Source organism: Pantherophis guttatus, chromosome 1, assembly GCF_059756535.1.
Source record: "Pantherophis guttatus breed Tessera chromosome 1, ASM5975653v1, whole genome shotgun sequence".
NCBI lineage: Eukaryota > Metazoa > Chordata > Lepidosauria > Squamata > Colubridae > Pantherophis > Pantherophis guttatus.
The window spans coordinates 203,909,541-203,931,063 of NC_142063.1; the positions used below are offsets into that span (position 1 = coordinate 203,909,541).

Sequence of the window (21,523 nt, forward strand, 5' to 3'; positions counted from 1 at the left end):
GTCAGTATTTTCTTCTCTCGGTCCAGATCTTCCAACCTTCCTACCAATTTTTATATTCCAATAGGAGAAGATATTACCATCAATATTCCTCTGCAAAATCTCTTATTGCTGCATCTGATTTTTAGGAAAAGTCATGTTTCAAGGGATAATTATTGAAATTTCCCTCTGGCCAGACTTTTGCTTGACTCCTGGTTCTGCTCTTTATGTATAGCTTTGTATAACCTTTCAACATGGCTTTCTGTTTATCGCCTGCCACTAATATCTGTCTTTAGATCTTAGCAAGATTTTCTAACTAAAAGGCTTGTTCTTTCCTTAAATTTATTTCACTGATTTTTGTAACCAACTGAACTCCTGGTATTTAATTTTCATTTGAAACATCTTTGCCATAACAATTTTAGGCAAAGCAAGCAAAACGGATTTATGTTTCCATACAAAATGTAAAAAAATAACTATGTAGTTATTAGGGCTCTGCCCTGACTAGAGCAAACATTGTGTGTGATCCATCCTTCCTTCCTCCCTCCCTCCCATTCTTCTTTCTTTCTTTCTTTCTTTCTTTCTTTCTTTCTTTCTTTCTTTCTTTCTTTCTTTCTTTCTTCCTTTCTTTCTTTCTTTCTTTCTTTCTTCCTTCTTTCCTTCCTTCCTTCCTTCCCTTTCTCTCTTCCTTCCTTCCTTCCTTTCTCCCTCCGTCTCCATCTCCATCTCTGTCTCTCTCTTCTTTCTTTCTTTCTTTCTTTTTCCTTTTTTCTTTTTCCTTCCTCTCTCTCTCTCTCTCTCTCTGCCTATCTTACCACATTGAAAGCAATAAAACCATAACAATAAGAATACAAAATTATAATTAAAAGTATTCAAAATTATAATTAAAAGATGGGATGGGAAGGAAGCAAGATGCACAGATTGTTATGTGGAATCTATTAGTCCATCTATATCCATCTAATCATCTTTCAGTATGAACCATCTTTTCCTTTTGGAGTCTAGATTGATGCACAACCCTATTATTTGTTTTATAACCTCCTGGAGGACACTCACAGAATCTAAAAAAACTCCACAAACATACAATAAAATAAAGTATTACTACATAGACTTTTTTAGTTACACCATATGTTTCCATTAATTAGGATAAATATAGTATCTGTCACACAGAAAATGTGCAGATTGTCACATAATAAACTTTTGAATCAGGTTATGATTTCTATCTAAAAGAGATTCTCAAAATGATCGACAGAAAATATGTCATCCTCTCTGTGAAATTTTTTCTCATAAAAAATTGAAGAGAGATTACTGTATTTTTTGGACTATAAGACGCATCGGAGTATAAGACACAGCTTAATTTTGGGAGAGGAAAATAAGAAAAAAGCTGATTGGGGGTGGATCCCCCCCCCCCCCGGGAATACCCCCAATCAACTGTTCTCAGAGGTGAACTTTAGCAACAGGTTCATTGGTTGCGAGCTCTGTGCCTTGCTTTTTTTTCAGCTTCTGAAACTTCTGTTTCAGAGGCTTTTTTCCAGCCTCTCAAAAGGAGGCTTCAGAGGCTTTTTCCAGCCTCTGAAACCTAGGTTTCAGAGGCTGGGCAGGGCTACATTCAGACTATAAGATGCACCCAGATTTTCACCCTATTTTTTGGGGTAAAAAGATGCGTCTTATACTCCAAAAAATACGGAATGTGCTATTTCAGTGAGTGTCTTACTGAAAAGCATATAATAGATGATATTTAGTAATTTGATTTGTCTGGTTCTGATGTTATTTCAGTGCTTCTGCTTCAAAAAAATGTAAGTTAATTTTTTCAAAACAGATTTTTGTGTGTGTTTGATTTCAGCAGCATGATAAACTTAATGAAACACTGACTTTTAAACATGGAGAAAACTTTAAGAAAAAACTGGAGGAGGAATTATGGCATTGGAAGATGGGTATGCTTCTTGAAATTATTAACATTGTTATCAGTCAGATAAAATCACTGGGATCTACTCGCAGTTAGACTCCAGCGATGTTGGTTATCAGTAGTTGACTGTGGCCTAGTCTTGTTTGATTATTTGGGCTTAGTTTATGTATGTATGTATGTATGTGTGTGTGTGTGTGTGTGTGTGTGTGTAGGTAGGTAGGTAGGTAGGTAGGTAGGTAGGTAGGTAGGTACCTGTATTTATTTTAGAACATTTATATAGCTTCCTACTCGCTCATAGCAACTCTAAGAGGCTTACAAACAGTAAAAAATAGAAAATAGAAAAAAAAATTAAAAAGATAAAAAATAATAACCCCCCACTCTATTTCCTGAGGAAGAGGACAGGATCCTTGGGGTGTTGCATCTTTCCATCTGTATGTTAGAATCGTGTCTCTCCTAGTAGGTCCTAGCTACCCAGGAAATTATATGTAGCTACCCAAGAAGTTACATGTAGCTGGTTTCAAGCAGTGGCCAATACCTCTTTGCAGGAGGATGTGATTCCTCTGGCCTTGAAGGAGGCTGTGGTCTATTTGTTCCTTAAAAAGCCATTGCTGGACCCAGCTGTATTGGACAGTTTTGGGGGGAAGGTTGCTGGGAATGTGATTGGCCTGGTGGTGACCTTAAAAGCCCTGCATGCCATGGGACCAGGGGCATTGTGGGATTGCCAATACCTGATGCTTTCGGACTCCAATCCCATGTTCTGGGTTCCCTTAGTGGAAAAAAAAAAGTCACCTAACAGATCTTGGAAAATATGCTTTGTCTGTCATGATGCCTGTCTTTTGGAGCAACTCCCCCACAGAGCTATGGACAACCCTAACCTTACTTGGCTTTTTGAAGGCTATGAAGACCTGGCTCTTTCCTCAGGCACTAGAGCTCAGATGATAATTTATTGATGCTTTGGTGTATGTAGGCTATTTTTATAGGGGTTGCAATTTAGATTTTGTTTGTGTTTTTAATAGTAATTTCTGTTAGGCTTGCTAGTCAGTTTTTTGCTGGGGTTTTTTTTTTTTTTTGGACAGATGGACAGACATAGAAAGTTGATTAATCTATCAATCAATAATCATGTTCTTATTATAAATAGTTGCATTTCTCCATATCAAATCTCTGTTTCTTAATAAATATACATTTTTGAGAACTGACTCCCTTTCCTATTGTAGAATGTCTACATCTATATTGGTTATACAGGAACTGCAATCTGCATTTGATCATCTTGATAATGTTTTGAGAAAAGTGTGTGTTAGTCCCAGGACAATTTAATACTGATTATTTAGTCCATAATAATAATGGCTTTTAAACAAAATTTTATCATAAGACTTCTTTTTTTAAAAAAAAAATCTCCTAGATGAAATACAGCTAGTCCTTGATTTATGACCACAACTGAGTGCAAAATTTATGTTGCTAGGTGAGGCATTTATTAAGTGAGTTTTGCTCCATTTTATGACCTTTCTTGCCACAGTGGTTGTGAATCACTGCAGTTGTTAAGTTAGCAATACAATTCTTAAATAAATCTGACTTCGCCATGGACCTTGCTTGTCAGAAAGTCACAAAAGGTGATCACATGACCCCAGGATACTGCAGCCGTTATAAAATATGAGTCAGTTGCTAACAGTCTGAATTTTGATCACGTGACCATGGGGATGCTGCAACGGTCATAAATGTGAAAACTAGTCTTCAGTCACTTAGTGCCATTGTAACTTTGATTGATCACTAAATGAACTGTTATAAATCAAGGATTATCTGTAGATAATGGCATGAATAAACCAGGAGTGAAATCGAGCAGGTTCTGACACGTTCTGGAGAACCAGTAGCGGAAAAGGATGAAGGCTGTTGCTGAGCACATTGTAAGCCGCCCTGAGTCTTTGGAGAAGGGCGGCATATAAATCAAATTTTAAAAAAAATAAAAAAAAATTATGAGCACTTCGGAGAACCGGCAAATACCACCTCTGGCTGGCCCCAGAGTGGGGTGGGAATGGAGATTTTGCAATATCCTTCCCCCAGGAGAGGTGAGGGAATGGGGATTTTGCAGTATCCTTCCCCTGGAGTGGGGTGGGACTGGGGATTTTGTAGTATCTTTCCACTGCCACACCCACCAAGCCATGCCCACCAAGCCACACCACGCCTACCAAGCCATGCCCACAGAACCGGTAGTAAAAAACTTTGGATTTCACCACTGGAATAAGCTATAGTTAGCATCATTATTTTATCCTTTCAGAAAAAATAATAAAGATTTTTCTCCTTAGAAGTTGACAATGAAGATGTGATAAATGACAGAAAACATTGGCAAATCTCAACTCCACAGACACTACTGAATCTCTTAGAAAATGGAGACATCACATCTGTATGGAATACTATGGATGAAGGTGACCTTTCTGAAATATTTTACTTTGTTTTAAATAAAATTTGTTCATTGTATCTTCAGAAATGCAGTGCGATAGACCTTAGCTTTCCGTTCTGATCTAAACTATTATTTCAGTAGTTTTCAAGATATAAGAGCCGTGGCGGCGCAGTGGTTAGAATGCACATTGCAGGCTAATTCTGCCAACTGCCAGCAGTTTGAGTCTCACCAGCTCAAGGTTGACTTGGCCTTCCATCCTTCCAAGGTTGGTAAAATGAGGACCCAGATTGTTGGGGGCAATAGGCTGACTCTGTAAACTGCTCAGAGAGTAAAGCACTGTGAGGTCTTAAGTGCTTTTGCTTTAAAGTATTCATCCTGGTCATACATGCTGGTCACCAAGTATCCAAAATGCGATCATGTGACCATAAGGGGGGATTGCGACAGTTATAAGTTCAAGGATGCATCATATGTAATTTTGAATCTGTCATAACAAAACTAAGTGATCAGTCGTTAAATCTAGGACATATAATCTTGGTTGGAGGATAATTCAGTAATTTATAGGAGTGAAAAAAAGGAGGGATGAAGAAAAATGGAAATGTATCACAAAGAGGATCAAATCCAGTGGTGGTATTCAGCTGGTTTGGGCGAACCGGTAGCAGCAGCGGCGGGAGGCTCTACCCACCCGCCCGGATGTAATCACATCCCATTTTTGATGCTCTGCGCATGTGCAGAACATCCTGCACATGTGCGGAAGTGGCGTGCGTAAGCAAAACAAGTGTGCGCTCACATTTGCGAACCAGTAGCGAAAGTAAGTGAATACCACCCCTGATCAAATCTATATTAATTTTTTTGTTCAACATACAGGTAGTCCTTGACTTATGACCACAACTGAGCCCAAAATTTCCATTGCTAAGCAAGACAGTTGTTAAGTGAATTCTGCCCCATGTTATGACCCTACTTCTCACAGTTGCTAAATAAATCGCTGCAATTATTAAGTTAGTAACATGGTTGTAAAGTGAATCTGGTTACCCCTTTGACTTTGCTTGTGCTCGCGTGACACCGGAACACTGCAACCATCATAAATATATGCCAGTTGCTAAGCGTCCAAATTTTTATCACGTGACCACAGAGATGTTATAATGATTGTAAGTGTGAAAACAGTCGTAAGTAATTTTTTCAGCATCGTAACTTTGAACAGTCACTAAACAAATGGTTTACCTGTCAAGGATTACCATTATAAGGAATGAAACATTTTTTCCTCAGATGGCCAGGTAAATGAAATACATTCTGAGTTCCCTGATCCCAGGAAAAAATGGAGCCCAAAATTACCAAGTACTCTAATGAATATGTTAGCAGAAGCAGAATGCACCAGTGACACCTTATGCCAAGCTGAAGAACCTAGTAAGTTATTTTTTTGCATCTTTTATTATTTAAAGTTAAGGATATCTCTGCATAAAAGGTTGAAACTTGAGTAGAACTAGAATAGCATCTAAGATTTGTATCTGCTGATATCCATGTAGAGGTGGAAGAGTGGAATAGATACTTCTTCCATCATTTCCTCACTCCCCCAATTTCTGCTGCAGTGTCCTCGGCTAGGGGATTGTATAGTACAGGGGTGTCAAACTCAATTTCACTGAGGGCCACATCAGGGCTGTGATTGACTTCGGGGGGCCAGGCAGGCGTGGCTGACTGGTTGGGTGTGACCAACTGGGTGGGCGCGGCCAGCTTGACACCACTCCCCAAACTGCTGGCATGTTTCCTTTTTGCATTGGGTAGACCAGGCCGAAGCCACGCTGGCCCAATGTTTCCTCTTCGCTTTGGGTAGACCGGGCCAACATGATGCAGGATGGCCCCTTACATTTTCCAGGACAGCCCCTGTAGGCCTGATCTGACATCACGAGTCGGATCTGGCCCGCGGGCCTTGTGTTTGGCACTCCTGGTGTAGAATATATTTGGAATGTTCCAAGAAGGAAAGGGGAGAATTGTGCACAGGGAAGTCAGCGTACTCAACCCTCATCCTAAGAGAGGTTATTCTACCAGGATAAGAGGAATAAACCTGAAGAATTAAATTAATTAAAAATATGACACAAATGTATCTAAATATTGTAAAAGTAATTTCTAAATGTCATGTGCATGCAAAGAATGTAAAAGTCACCTTAAGAAAAATGAAATCAAAATAATTTGCCTGCTTGTAAGCAATAAATGATAATGTTGCAAAGTTTCACAGTAACATACCTCCCCACACTTCATACATATATGTACACACAATTATATTAATTACAAAGATGATGTAACCTTAAACCAGCAATATTTACTTGGGTTTTTACATGAGGCAGCCTGATTTTTTAAAATATATTTTTGCAGTTCTATTAGCATGATCAATTCTTCATAATGGGAATTTTTTTATATAGGCAAGAGAGTGATCCTCCAATCATTAGGCCATATAATCAAATTACTTAAAACATTCACTTTTTAGAGAAAAGATATTTTATTGATAACATCCTTTTAATTTTTCATCTCATTGTTTCTGGGAATTAAGTTCCATGGAAGCTATTGATGCTACTTTCTAAGTAAATAGATAGTCATATTAGGAATAAATGGATGAATCATTAAAACTGGTTAGGAATTTCAGATTCTTATGTAACCAATGAAGAGGCGTTGGACTTACCGTGAACGCCGTTTCTCCGAAGGATGCAGAGTGGGTCAGGAGTGGGATGATCCATCTGGTCAGGCCAATCAGTGAGTCGAATTGCTTCGGCCACGCCTCCTTGGGCCTCCATTGATCCCAGTTTGTTTGACGAATGCAGATCTGCAAGACAGGCTCCAACAACATGACAAAAGGAACCAAGAAACAATCGCAGGTGGGAGGGGCAGACCCACTCTGCATCCTTCGGAGAAACAGCGTTCACAGTAAGTCCAACGCCTCTTCTCCCATAAGGCTGCAGAGTGGGTCAGGAGTGGGACAAAGCCAAGCTCGTCAGCCCTACGGGTGGGAATCCTGCGATCTAGGGAGCCATGGTGCCAGGTGTACCTGCTGAAGGACCCTCCTGCCGAACGAAGCCTCTGCAGATGCGAAGACATCCACACGGTAATGCTTAATAAATGGGACAGGAGTAGTCCAGGTAGCTGCCCGGCAGATTTCTTCGAGGGAGGCCCGCGTGGCCCAAGCAGCGGTGGTAGCTGCACTGCGAGTGGAATGAGCAGTGAATACGCCTCGGAGGAGGAAGAGATCGTGATTCGTAGGCACAGGCAATACAAGCACGGATCCACCGACCTATGGTGGTCGAGGACACCTTTGATCCCAGTGAAGCCGGTTGGAACGAGACGAACAAGGCCTCAGAACGCCTTGTCGAGGCGGTCCGCGAGACGTAGATTTTAATAGCTCTGCGGACGTCGAGTGTGTGCCATTTGCGTTCTAATCGATGGGTAGGATTGGGACAGAAATTTGGAAGGATAACCTCCTGCTCACGATGGAATCGAGAGTTAATTTTTGGTACGAAGGCCGGATCCAAACGAAGGATTACTCAATCTGGATGCATAATACACAAGTCTGGTCTGATGGAAAGGGCCGCTAACTCTGAGATTCGGCGGGCCAAGGTTATGGCCACCAGGAAGGCTACTTTCAAGGTAAGGAACCTCAGGCTGGAAGTTCGGAGAGGTTCGAAAGGAGGTTCAGTAAGTGCTGTTAATACTTGTGGTAAGTCCCATGTGGGGTATCGGTGTACTATGGGAGGGCAAAGGTTTCGGACACCACACAAAAACCTTTGAACGGAAGAATGCTGAGACAAGGTTATGCCGTCCCTGGGTGGCAACACTGGCGAGAGCTGCAACATGGCGCTTCAGGGTGTTATGCGCCAGCCCCTTGCGGTATCCATCATGGAGGAACTCCAGTACCTGCGGAACAGAAGCTGACAAGGGATTAATTCCGCACGCCGAGCACCAAGAAATAAATACCTTCCACGTTATGTTGTAGAGTCTGATGGTGGACTCCTTTCTGTCTGCCTGCATAATATGGATGACATTCTCCGAGTAATGTGCCTCCTTCAAGAGGAGCCCCTCAAGAGCCAGGCGGTTAGGTTGAGCCATTGGGGCTCCAGATGTTTGACTTCCCCCTGGCTGAGGGACACTCTCTCTGGAGGGAGCCGCCAATGGTGAGCTGATGACAGTGCTACGAGGTCCGAGAACCAAGGCCTTCTCAGTAAGGGGCGACGAGGATGATGTCTGCTCCCTCTGCAATGATCTTGCGTATCACCCGTGGAATTAGTGGCAGAGGGGGAAATGCATAAAGAAGTTCCCGAGGCCAGGGGCAGCGGAGCGCATTCGTGTTCTCCTCTCCCGGAGTTGGATAGCGGGTGAAGTAGCGTGGAATCTGAGCGTTCTCTGGGGCGGCGAATAGGTCTACCTGAGGAAGTCCGAAGCGAAGACAAATGGCCCAAAAAAGATCGGGACAAAGACGCCACTCTGATGCGTCCACCGTTGTTCGGCTCAGGAAGTCTACCTGGAGATTGTCCTTCCCCGCAATGTGATCGGCCCGAAGAGATAGAAGATGGGCCTCCGCCCACCGCCCCACGATTAGAGCCTCTTGCATCAGGGTTTTGGATTTGGTCCCGCCCTGGCGATTTACGTGGGCTTTCGCCATCACATTGTTGGTAAGGACTAGCAGATGGCGACTTTCGATCGATGGTTGGAAGGCCAATAGGGCCAGGCGAATCACCCGTAGTTCCAGCAGATTGATGCTGGACCGAGCTTCCGTGGGAGACCATTGGCCCTGTGCGACTTGGGTGTCCAGATGAGTGCCCCAGCTGGACAGACTCGCGTCTGTTGTCATTAGAAGAGGTTGGACGTCAAAGAAAATGCACCCTTTGTCCAGGGCCGGGGACAGCCACCAATGCAATGACCGGCGAACCGACAGTGGAACTCTGAGCTTGGCTCAAGAGGCGGCGGTCATAGTTCATTGGTGCGGGAGTAATAGCCATTGAAGGCTGCGGGCATCTAGTCGAGCCCAAGGTACTATGTCTATGCAGGACGCTAGTTTCCCCAGTAGGCGAGAGAGATCGAGTTTGGTCACGGTCGGTTGTCGGAGAAGTTGTCGTATGAGCAGTCTGAGGCTGTCCTTCCTCTCGGGAGAGAGGAAGACCTGTCCCGCCCTGGTATCTATGACTGCCCCTAGGTGTGTGAGACGGGTCTGGGGTCCAAATGACTTTTGGACACGTTGACCAGAAACCTGTGATCCCGTAGTACCTGTAACGTTAGGTGCAGGTCTGACTGGGCCTTCTGCAGGGTGGGAGCCTGGACCAAAATATCGTCCAGGTAGGCCTGTATTCTCACTGGGACGGATCGTAGATAGGCTACCAGGGCCGCTAGGATTTTGGTGAAGCTGCGCGGGGCCAATGCCAGTCCAAAGGGAAGGGCACGGTATTGGAGGTGACGCCCCTCATAGCTGAATCTGACTGCCAGTGGGCGGGCAATATGGGAATGTGTAGATAGGCCTCGGAGAGATCGATGGAGGCTAGGAAGTCTCCGGGCCGTATGCCTTCTAGAATGGATTTCAGTGTACTCATTTTGAATTTCCGGTACACTAGGTGTTTGTTCAGCGATTTTAGATTCAGAATCGCTCTCCAACCCCCAGAGTGTTTCGGTACCACAAAAAGGATGGAGTAGAACCCCCGATTCCGCTGGTCATGGGGAACATCCTCCACCGCCCTGATTTCTAGTAGGTGTTGAATGGCAAGCTCCATGAGACGACCCTTGCGGAAGGAGTTGGAGACCGGGCATGGTACGAAATGACTCGGGGGGCGGGAGAGGAACTCTAGCGGGAGGCCAAATTCTATTGTGTGAAGAACCCATTGATCGGTCGTGCTGCAGACCCACCTGTCTATGAAAAGACTCAGTCTGCCGCCAATGGGTGCTGACTGAGGAGTCATTTTTGGCGGCGGAACTGGCGTCCGCCAGTCCCGCGAAAGGACCTCTTGGGCGGACCAAAGAATTTAGGTTTGTCCCGAAAGGAACCCCTATCCTGAGGGCGGCCGGATCCTTGATAATATGGCCTGTGGCTGGAACCCTCCTGAGAAAAATTGCGAGCCGGCTGTCTACGGTAGTAGGGAGTTGCCTGGTGATCAGCCCTTCTGGTGATAGAAGGCAACACCTTCTTCTTGTCCCTATCCTCGACTAGTAAAGGCTCAAGGGGCTCCCCAAAAAGTTTCGACCCCGAATAAGGGGTAGATGCCAGGCGCCATTTGGTTTTAAGGTCCGCGGGCCATTGTCGCAGCCACAAGAGGTGTCGCGATGTGACCGATGATGCCATGGCTCGAGAGGCGAACTTGGCTGCATTGAGGGTGGCATCGGCTGCGAATTGAGTGGCTGCAATAATTTTATTTAAGTCTTGGTGGAGAGCAGGAAGAGGCTGTGGAGTGCCTCTCCGGAGACAGGGCCCTAGTTAAATCCACAGAGTCTTTAGGGTCTTGATCAAGGTCAGTACTGAGAGAAGGCCTGGGTTTGTCGGCCTGGACTGCCTGATCAGAACTTCGCTGATGGGGCTTTTTAACAGACCCTGAGTTGGACATCGCCTTGCGACCCAGGTCAGTTTTGGTAGCCGACTGTTCTGCCATGACAATGTACAATGTAATACAGAGTTGAAGTCCTGTACAAAATGGAAACAATGAGAGGTATTAATAAAATTACAATTAAAATAAGCCCATGTCAGAACATGAGGCTTGAAGTTAGAGTAAAAACTTGTTCTCTTTAACTAACATTAAAATGGCCACCAGCTATGAGGAAAGTCTGGCTTGTCAAAATGGCCGCTGCAACTGACAGTGACAAGTAATGGAAAGCTGTCTTCAGTTCAGTAAAATGATCACAAACAGTGAGGTAATTATGGCCAAACAAAATGGCCACCGGAAGGTGTTACTAGGCAGATTTCAGTTGAAGTACCCAATTTCTGCCACTAGTTAAATCAAAATGGCCGCCAGCCCCTTTATATGAAGCCAAATACCTTTTGAACAGTTGAAACCTCAGCAGTGTGATAGCCGCGATGGGAGAGGGTTGATTCCTCCTTCTGTGTAATAAAAGAGGTCTCCCTACCTCCGCTCTCGCCCCTCAGCCGAGGAACGGTGAGTAGGTGATGCTGGTAAAGCGGCTGCGGTGACAGCTGTGGGAGATCAAGAACGATCCCCTCTCGAGCAGCGGCGATCCAAAGGGGCTGAAAAGCAGCCCCGCTTCTCCTCTGAGCGATGAAAGGGTGGCGGCGGAGAATGCGGAGAGATCGCGCTGCTCCGCTTTCAAATTGCCTTTTAGCCGCTCGCACCTCACAGCTGATGGGCGCTGAGGCGGCAGCGGCCGCAAAACGTGGCGTCGGCGCTTCCAGCCAAAGCTGAGATGGCTTGCTCGCCTGGAAATGCTGCTGAAGGCAAAACGTCTCTCCGATGGTGAGCGTTGAGACGGCAGCAGCAATGGAGAAGCGGTAGTGGCGTTTCCAGCCGCAACTGAAGTGGCCAGCAGGCTCACAGAAATATTCACGATCTCAATAGTCAGGAGTGAGAGACTCAGAAAAAAAGGTCTGGTCAGAACCAGTGAGTCGAATAAACTGGGAGCAATGGAGGCCCAAGGAGGCGTGGCCGAAGCAATTCGACTCACTGATTGGCCAGACCAGATGGATCATCCCACTCCTGACCCACTCTGCAGCCTTATGGGAGAACAATACAATCACTTTCACAAATTTTTGGAGATAGTAAGTGACAGAAAACAAGCTAATGTGTATATTATGTTGACAAACAATTCTAATAGCTTACTAAATACAGCTTGGAGAGATGTTGAAACATTAACTCAAATATGAATATTTTGAGTCCATATATTTTCCCAAGAGTTAAAAACAAGACCTTTTGCTTAGAAAAAACAAGTTTTAATTAAGACTGAGCACAGTCAGTCCTGACAGGTCAGCAATGGAAATATTACATTCAACATTAAAGATAAAACTGCCAACTTACACATAAATTGGATTCACTTGTCAATTTAAGCCTTAATGTTTGGCTTTGACTTAAGTCTATTGTGTGAGCCCTGCCACTGTAGCTTGTAAATCATATAAGCCATGATTTATTGTTTAGTCGGTTGTGGAATATTCAACAAATCAGATTTAAGTACATAATACTTTAGTGCAATGCAAGAATCAGATCAAGTAAGAAATACATTTATGTAAAATTAGTATAGACTTATGAATATGAAAGCAGTCCTTCATCCTCCATCTATAGAACTTTTATTTTTAATACAATATATTTTGGTATTACTTCAAGCTATCTTGGTACATTTCATGAAACGGTACATGAAACTTTGTACATGAAATCACCATGAAATGAAAATACTATTCTTTCAGAAGAAACAATAAATCACCAGATTCCAGAATCTATTAAAGATGCTCCAGAAATTAATTTGGCTGCTAACCCAGATGAAAATAAACTTCATCCAAGATCTGATGATGATGATACGTAAGTCATTACAACTGCTGGATGTGTAACTTGGCCTTTTGAAAAGCTGGTTCATACAATTTTTTCTTCAGCACTCTTTTTAAATTAATAATAGTTTATATTTTAATATATGTACAAGTATACAAAGCTGAGAATGACAACCACATCAAATACACGCATTGAAATAAAACAATAAATTAAAATATTGCCAATCATAAACAAGTTTGCTCTGCATATTCTAAAAAGTAATGGAGGAAGTTCATCAGCCCACACATAACTGAACTCATGTTTTAACATAAGTTTAACTGATAATATATAAATTGGTTGAATCAATATGAGTCATTATAAGATGAGCAAAATTGTTGTGATGAGTTAAATTTTGCAGTTATCTGATCAATTCCCAATTGTAGCATTCGAAGTTAACTGTATGAATGGGCTTATAAAATATTACACTGCACATAGATAATTCACGTATGTAATAAACTCTACTGAGATAACAAGGAGCTTACATGCCCCATGTTGAGTTTATTAGCTGACTGGAATTGTGTGGAGCTGTGAATTTGTGTAACCAAAGGCCCTCATGATGACACTGTATCACTCTAGTTTTCTATTTACAATGGATTCAAATATATACTATACCAATAATATGGAGATTGCTATAGAGACGTGATACTGTTTATTTAATGGAACTATAAAAACATGTCTTTCTATAAATATCATTTTGACAGTTCTGCCCAAATCATAATCCTGATTCAGATTCTGCATTCAACCAAGCCTGTTATATAGGTGTTATGTACATATCACCACTGCTACTTCTAATGCTCAGAAGTGTTACCCTATTTGTAAACATAGCGTTTTGGTAATTTAGTAAAAACATAACGCTATTGTTTGTTCTTGTACAGAAACTTTGAAGAATCTGAAGATGAACTGAGAGATGAGCTAGTTGAATCTTTGGAAAATGTGGTTACATCTCTAGAGGAGGAGATTTCAAAAAGTCCAATTGAATCAGCAAACACAGAACAACAAAAACAATCTATAGCCAATAGCAAACTTAGCAAATCTAATGACAGCTTGGAAGATAATAATTACTTGACTGGAGAAAAACAAAGTGCAATCAGTTAACACATTCTTGGATAATAAATACTTAAGAATTAATAATAACCAATTGTATGTATGTTAAGACCTGAGTTTAGAAAGTGGGTGCTTTATCCTTTCGTTGTAAATTTTACACAGTTGCCTAATATTCCAAAGTAAAAATCTGTAGAGCTGGAATTCTTCTGTCTTGGGTTGCGTATACCTCTTTGCCATTAATAAACAGTCAACGTAGAGATACTTTCAAGGATGTACCTCAAAAACCAAATTTATAACACCAATAAATATAGAGCTTCACTACTCATCACCATGTTTCATTTTTTGGATGAAGACAGATCTTAATCTAGATCTAATCCTCAATGAAATGGTAAACCTGGATCTGGACTGGACTAAAACATCGTCTCATTCATCATCTTCAAGCTGGTGTTTTCGGCTTCGTGAGCACGAAGCCGAAAACACCAGCCTGAAGATGACGAATGAGACTTCGTTGAAACTTCGCCAAGACACTTCCAATTTTACGCGGGAGAAAACCTGAATAACCAAAGTCCTACATACAAACACCCGCGAAAACCTCAGAAAACACACACACACACACACACACATATAAAAATTGATTTTTCTGAAATCATGTTCATTATATATACTATCTGACAAACTTTAGATAATGTATAATTTGAATGTTTCAGATGACAGACATTTTTCAATAAACATTATTTTGACTTGGTAATAGAAGGTTTTAGGCATTCAATCTTGGATTAATTATATCAAGGGTGTCAAACCTGCGACACACAGGCCAGATGCGGCATGGGCTGGCTATGCCTACCTCCATTTTAGTGAAGGGGAAAAAAGTCGCAATATGTCACGTGACGACATCTCACCTGTTTGATACCCCTGAATTATATAGATTTTAGTTAACTAAAGAACAGATTATGGAAAGAATTAAAATGATGAAATAGATTTAAGCCCTAATACAATTAAATCATTAAAATATTTGCCAATGCTATTATGACAAGAATTAGATAATCACTATTGAATGCTGGATATTTTGTGATAATTTTTGGAAGTGGGACCTTAAATACTGACATTATAAAATAAAAAATCTGTCAAACATGCTCTATCAGGGTATCTTTAGTATTTAAAAAGTAAAATCTTTATTGCACTATAAATAGAAATGTAGAATATTTGTAGTGCCATAATAACTCAAGAATGTCATATATTTATCAGCAAAATATTTTATTTAAATAGCTGCTGTACAGATAATAGGAATGTTTCCTCAAATTCTTCATCAGCAAACCTCTTCACAGATTCACGAGCACTTTGTCTGATCTGCAACCTTTTTGCAGGAGACAATGAAAAGATATCAGCCATAGAGTTTGCATAGCCATCTTCATCTTCTGCTAGATATCCAGTAATATTCCTTTCATAGGGTACCACAATATCTAATTTTGGGCCTCCAGAATTGTGAGCCAGAATAATTGTGCCAGCTGCCATACATTCAACAATTCCTATAACAGACATAGAACAGATTGCTGTTAATACTGTAGTTCTTCCATTCTTTCTCCACCAAGAATGCCATTGTCTATTGCAACTTTGCACACAAAAGAAAAGGCACAATTTAGACTCTTTATCTTTTCTGATTTTAAAGTAGCACGTGCACCAATGAAAATTTGAAACTAGATAAAGAATGCTCTCCAAAAAGTAGTCATCGGAGTTCATTTCTGTGTTTCTCCTAAGATTCCAGTCCTGATCCTGCAGTCACAAAATCCAAGTAAATTATTTAAGAGGAAATTTAAAAACATGGTCTCCTTGACTGGCAGCTCTTGCTTCAACAGTAAGGAGAGACTTTTAACCAGCTTTGGCTGCTGCAATATTTTCAGCCCTATCTGAAGAACAATACCTTAGCAACATTAAGTCCTGCACTCTATACCGGGCTACCTTTGAAGACAACACAGAAGCAACAGGAGATACAGAATGTAGTGTCTGATAAGAGCAGAGTAACACTGATTTTGAGGTCATATCATTGGTTGCTAATAAGCTTCTGAGTTCAAATGTACTGGATGTACTCTTATATGAAATTTGTGTTAATATTGATTTAATGTTGGTTACTGCTCAGTCTGCACAATTGGGGCAGGCTATAGATACTATGAAATAAATAAATTTCAGAGAAATGTTTAATGTGTTGCAGCATACTAGTATATCTCTCCTATCAAACATTTCACTGGTATGGGTTTCTGGGGAGATTGCCTCTTGCTTGTTGATCTTTATGTCTTTATTTAAAATTCCTAAGTATTCAGTTTCCGTATTTAACAGTTGACAATTTGGCCATGAATGTCAAAAATATTAAACAAATTAAAATTAATCATATATAATGTTTATGACATGCAAATCATAACAAGTAGCATCTGTTACTTTTTAGGACTATGAATGAACAGAGAAAACCTGAGATAATCACATAAAATCTTGATGAGAATAAATAACTGCTTATTAATAGCAAGTATTAGTGGCAGTTTATATACCATTTTAGGTCAGGCCAGTATAGTAAATTGCCATGCAAATTTGATGTAGTATTGAGGACAGAATGTCACTTTTTGATCTGAAAATGCAAACTAAATCTTCGTTATACAATCTATTTTATGGACCCAAATTTTCTAAGACGCAGTTTATAGACATACACAAAAATACCTACCAATTCCAAAATGTTCATTCCACATGGTGTGAAGTCCAATAGTTGCATCAGCCAGATGCCTCTTTAGTTCTTTGAATGGAATATTAACTTTGAATTCCACATGTTCTTCAATGCCTAACTCTTCACAGAGCTTCTTAAGTTCACTTACACGCTGTTCATCATCTAGGTTACGACAGCCCCCAATCAAAATAAGCTTTGGCAATAGTGGCTGTCCTTTAGTTTTTGCCAACAATTTAGCAAAGGCTCTAATCTGCAGGGAGTGGTCCTTCTCCGGCCTGAACTGGCTTATAGAAACAACTGTTGGTTGTATAATCCTGTTTTCTTCTTGTAGTGGAATATCCAGGAAAGTCTGTACATCACAAGGTGGATACACAATGCTTGTGCGGTCTGTACACCTCCAGAGGGAAAGGATGTGATTGAGAGTCCATGTAGAATTAACCATGACAGTGTCACTGCAAGAACCAACTAGCCCATATATGGAAGCAAAAAAGTAATAATATACAAGTTTCATTTTACTTAAGAGGGGATTTTTTGTGATAATGGCTGCATTATTAAATCGTGCATGCTGATTCCTGACCACAGAAAGCATATCAGTACTGATTGTAGGATAGTGAACGTAACATCCTATTCGGCAACCTCCCAGATATTTAAAAAGAGGAAGTGTGAATGCATAACCCATGGAGTCAATGTAAATATCAGGGATACACTTTCTAAGAGCTTCCCAGCCAAGAAACACGGATCCTATGCTCTGACCTAACAGAGTGAAATACGGATACTGGGAAGCTTCTACTAAGTTGCGCCTTTTTAAGAACACAAACTTCACAGGGTGTTTCAGTCTGATGTTGAATCGCCTGTATGCACCATCGAGAATATTCTCAGCTGTAGCACCAGTATCACCTGTGTAGACAACGTAGGAGGCATTCTTGTACCTGGAAATAAATTTTTTTCCTATTAAAATATTTCAGATACAGACAACATTTTGTTCTCTTTTCAGCCAATTTTAAATCCATGGCTTAATGCTATATAATACCTGGATATTTAAAAATTACTCCCAAATCTTTCACTATCAGGCTTTGCAGAAAATCCTCAAAAATATTAACAAATGAAGGGACCACATGAATGAATTTATGAGTAGTTAATCTAAGTAGCTCCCATCTGCAAGAACCCCTTGCAGATTGTTATTCTTTTTTATTTACAAATCTTTTAAATGAGGAAAGATGATTAATTATACTGTCACACTATGCTCATAGCAGAGTACTATAGTTGGTTTCTTTAAAAAAAAATGCTATTATCAGCTCCAATCCACTTAGGGTATCACACAAGATTTTACAAGGCCCATCTCACAAATGTAGGTAGGTAAACAGACAGACATGTTTTTTTGTGTGTGTATGTTCTAAATTATATTCCATATATTTAAATTGATATTTAAATCAATTCTAAATTAGGTTTGGGACAATGTAAACCTAAGCATGGTGTACTGAGGGTTTTTTCCTTAAATGTATTCACTGTTATCTGAGAATGGTCCCACATGAGAATTCATATACTACTAAAACACTCACTGCCATGACCTTTAACTGGGTGAAATAGTGGAAATTACTGTATAAAAGCCACCATGAGACATCAATGGGGTACAACAGCTTTGAGGGAGATTTCCCATTGTCACTAAAAATAAACTTTTGTTTTCAATCTCTACTTCAGTGTATTCAGTTTTGGGCCTCGGCACATGAAGCGATGAACCTAGTGTTGGGCTGGGACAGCAACAGGGCAACCATTTTTGAACCAAGGTACCTCAAATGGGCTAACTTACAGATTGTGTCCAAAATCTGGGATCTATGACTCTCAAGGGAATGAAATTTGTGGAAGTTTGGGCTGCTTCAAGTGCTGCTACTTCATGGCTGTTGCAGTCACATAATCTTCATTTTCAATGTTCTGTGACAGTTTCCCAAGCAGCTCACAATCCCTCGCTCCCTCTCCCACCCACCAGTAGCCACTTAGCTGCCTGGAGGGGAGAGGGTTTCCAATGCTCTCTGCCAGATTTCCACCAGAAAGTCAATGGGGAAATCAGAAGTCACAAACAATGACCCAACAGGAAGGGTATGAGTTGTCTAGTTAATTATATACATTTGGCTCAAAACTGACCTACTATTCAATATCTTCATCAATGAGTTAGATGAGGGGCTAGAAGGGGAACTCATCAAATTTGCAGATTGCACCAAGCTGGCAGGAATAGCCAATACTCCAGAAGATAGGCTCAAGATACAGAAGATACAGTAATTCATATATTTAAGCATGAAAAATGTGTTTACTTACTTTTTCTGTAAAGCTCTCAAAGCACACCATAGCACTCTCTCTCCACCACCACCAGCATTACAATATGGATGGAAAAATGCAACTACAAGTGGCTTTTTCCCATCATTTCCTGGAGGCATTTCCAAATCTTTCTGTCGTTGAAGCCAGAATCGTAAAGCACAGAGTAGAAGCAACAGACAGAGAAATAAACCTCCACTTAATACCAAGGCAGGTATAATCAATGAAGAGAGCAACCTGGAAAAAAAAGAAGATGGGAAGTTGAAATATAGCCTCCAGACACCATACTGAACTCTGGAAACTATTCAGAAACTTAGAAAAGATAAACAATGCTTGAAATCTTTGTGTTCTTAATAATAACATACATCAATGCTGTCATCTGTTTAAGTAAATCAGCTATGAGGGCCAAAGTGCAAGATCATCATCCACAGAGCAGAACTTAAATTTTACAAATAAGGTAGAAACAAAAAGTCAATTTCTTTGATCCCCTATTAGGGAATGTGTTTGTTATCTCGCCAGTTACCATAAAGGGGTATTCTACTGCAGAGGTGGGGAGAAGTAATATCAGAAGCAAATCTACTTTAGCCAGCTTTCAAAACCAGTACATATCCACAGATCTTGTAGGTTCAGCCATACTGAATAATACATTTTTATCAAGAAACCATCTACTGTATTACTGTATCTATGTAAGGGCTTCCTGTACAGCTTTTATATGTACTCAGCAATGTAGTTCTGTGACAGAGAAGGGGCTTTGCATGTCTGTGTATATTTAAATAGCATCAAGCCAGATGGATTGTTATCTCAAGGCAGTGGTGAAATCCAAATATTTTTACTACCGGTTCTGTGGGTGTGGCTTGGTGGGCATGGCTTGGGGAAGGATACTGCAAAATCCCCATTCTCTCCCCATTCTTGGGGGAAGGATATTGCAAAATCTCCATTCCCACCCCACTCTGGGGCCAGCCAGAGGTGGTATTTGCCAGTTCTCCGAACTGCTCAAAATTTCCGCTACCGGTTCTCCAGGACCTGTCAGAACCTGCTGGATTTCATCCCTGTCTCAAGGCAATGAACATACCTAATACTCCCAGTTCCTATTTTCCCCACAATATTCTCTGAAGTGGGCTGGGCTGGGCTGCCAGACAGTGATTGACCCAGGGTCACCCAGCTGGCCTAGAACTCCCAGCCTCTTGGTTTTCTGGCCCAGCACTTTCACCACAACACCAAAATAAATAATCAATCTGCTCGTTTGGGTTAACAACAGGAAAGGATTCAATTTCAAAGCATTTGCTAATAAGGGTATCTGCGCTGCAGCAACCCTTACAATCATAAATGGCCTATTCAAGACAGATAGACTAACAATGCAGTTCTTTCAGCGTGACTGCTACTGATTCTTGAATCAAGATATTCTGTTCTCAATGGTAGGAGCATCCCAGTAAAATCCTAGGCATTTGAATGAAAAAGGGGCAAGAAGGCTGATCTGACAAACGCATACAGTTGAAGAATAAAAAAGGAGGACGGAACATATAGGTAGTCCTTGTCTTACAATAGTTCATTTAGTGACCGTTTGAAGTTACAACAGCACTGAAAAAAATGACTTACGATTGTTTTTCATACTTACGACCTTTACAGCATTCCCCATGATCATGTGATCAAAATTCAGATGCTTGGCATCATATTTACATGTGATCCCCTGTTGCAACATTTAGACAACCAAAGTTAATGGGGAAGTCAGATTCACTTAACAACTGGGTTACTGCAGTGTTTCACTTAACAACGGAGGCAAGAAAGGTCGTGAAATGGGACAAAACTCACTTGACAAATGTCTCGGTTAACAACAGAAATTTAGGGCTCGTGGTCGTAAATTGAGGATTGTGTTGGCATGCCATTTTGCCCTCCTTTTTTTTTTGAGCAGCAGATACACGTTTTAGCTTAGGTCTCTTTCACTCTAATTTTTAGCTTTTAGAAGAAAAATGAAAAACGAACTACAACAGTTACTGTACACAGACATTTACGGCTGAGAAAATAAGTAAACCGTGCGAAATTTTCCTGCAGTTTCCGCTTTACGATGAAGACGCTACCTATTCCGCTTCAGGTTGCCAGGCCTTGCATTCGATGATAGGAAAGGAATCTAGGAAATGTTATACCGTGATGCATCTGTTTCTCTTTTAAAAATGTCACAATATCACTTTTAAAGGTCTCACCTGAAAAGCTGCTTGAAAACCGGCATTTTGGGAAGGATCGTGCCCTTCCGGCCTCGGAAGTCGTTGGTCCGCCCGGACGCTCTAGCCCTGAAACGACTACTCCCTTCCCATATACGGATTGTGGATGTTGACGTGGTTGCAAACCAGAGGCGGAGGAACTATGGCCCCTTTACGACTCGTGGACTTCAACTCCCAGAATTCCTGAGCCGGCCATGCTGGTTCAGGAATTCTGGGACTTGAAGTCTCCGAATCATAAAAGGGCCATAGTTTCCCTACTCCTGGACTGTCAATGATCGTTGATAGCGTTTCATGCGGAGGGACGAAAACATGTAGACGTACCTGTTTCCCATAACGATTTCAGATTTACAGTGTCCGCCTCTTCTTTGTTCAAAGACCTGCGATCCTTTCCTAATAGCCAAAAGTCTCTTGCCGTTTCTATGACAAGGAAGATTGCTGTCGGTGGAGGTTGTCATAGGTTGTCAAAACACCCACTTTAATGCAGCTGATAAAGTGAAT

General features: G+C 41.3%; 2 protein-coding genes across 6 annotated transcripts in view; one reads left to right on the forward strand and one right to left on the reverse strand.

The window, feature by feature from the left end:
* Window positions 1-14,120, forward strand: part of NEK5 (NIMA related kinase 5) — a 33,666-nt gene extending 19,546 nt beyond the window's left edge. For 2 of the 5 annotated variants that reach the window (XM_034432213.3, XM_034432212.3), the window contains exons 19-23: window positions 1,814-1,904; window positions 4,174-4,293; window positions 5,532-5,669; window positions 12,634-12,745; window positions 13,627-13,996. In XM_034432213.3, the coding sequence (XP_034288104.2) occupies window positions 1,814-1,904; window positions 4,174-4,293; window positions 5,532-5,669; window positions 12,634-12,745; window positions 13,627-13,846 (681 nt within the window). In that variant the 3' untranslated portion in view covers window positions 13,847-13,996. Of the gene's footprint in view, window positions 1-1,813; window positions 1,905-4,173; window positions 4,294-5,531; window positions 5,670-12,633; window positions 12,746-13,626 lie in introns of all 5 variants that reach the window. The other 3 variants (XM_060689309.2, XM_060689310.2, XM_087886861.1) reach the window with 3 other exon arrangements.
* Window positions 14,121-15,032: 912 nt separating this feature from the next.
* Window positions 15,033-21,130, reverse strand: ALG11 (ALG11 alpha-1,2-mannosyltransferase). Its single transcript, XM_034432210.3, has 4 exons — window positions 21,008-21,130; window positions 18,813-19,046; window positions 16,503-17,431; window positions 15,033-15,321 (listed from the first exon to the last, which is right to left on the reverse strand). Exons 1-4 carry the CDS (start codon window positions 21,031-21,033, stop codon window positions 15,050-15,052), a joined length of 1,461 nt encoding a protein of 486 aa, XP_034288101.1. The 5' UTR covers window positions 21,034-21,130; the 3' UTR covers window positions 15,033-15,049.
* Window positions 21,131-21,523: the final 393 nt, after the last annotated feature.

Bases quoted from the DNA above. Each gene is read 5' to 3' on its own strand.
- ALG11 (XM_034432210.3), bottom strand. From the start codon at position 21,033: ATGCCGGTTTTCAAGCAGCTTTTCAG. The intron at 19,047-21,007 runs GTGAGACCTTTA...TTTTTTTTCCAG, and splicing joins GTTTTCAAGCAGCTTTTCAG to GTTGCTCTCTTCATTGATTA. The intron at 17,432-18,812 runs GTAAGTAAACAC...ATTTATTTCCAG, and splicing joins TTGAGAGCTTTACAGAAAAA to GTACAAGAATGCCTCCTACG.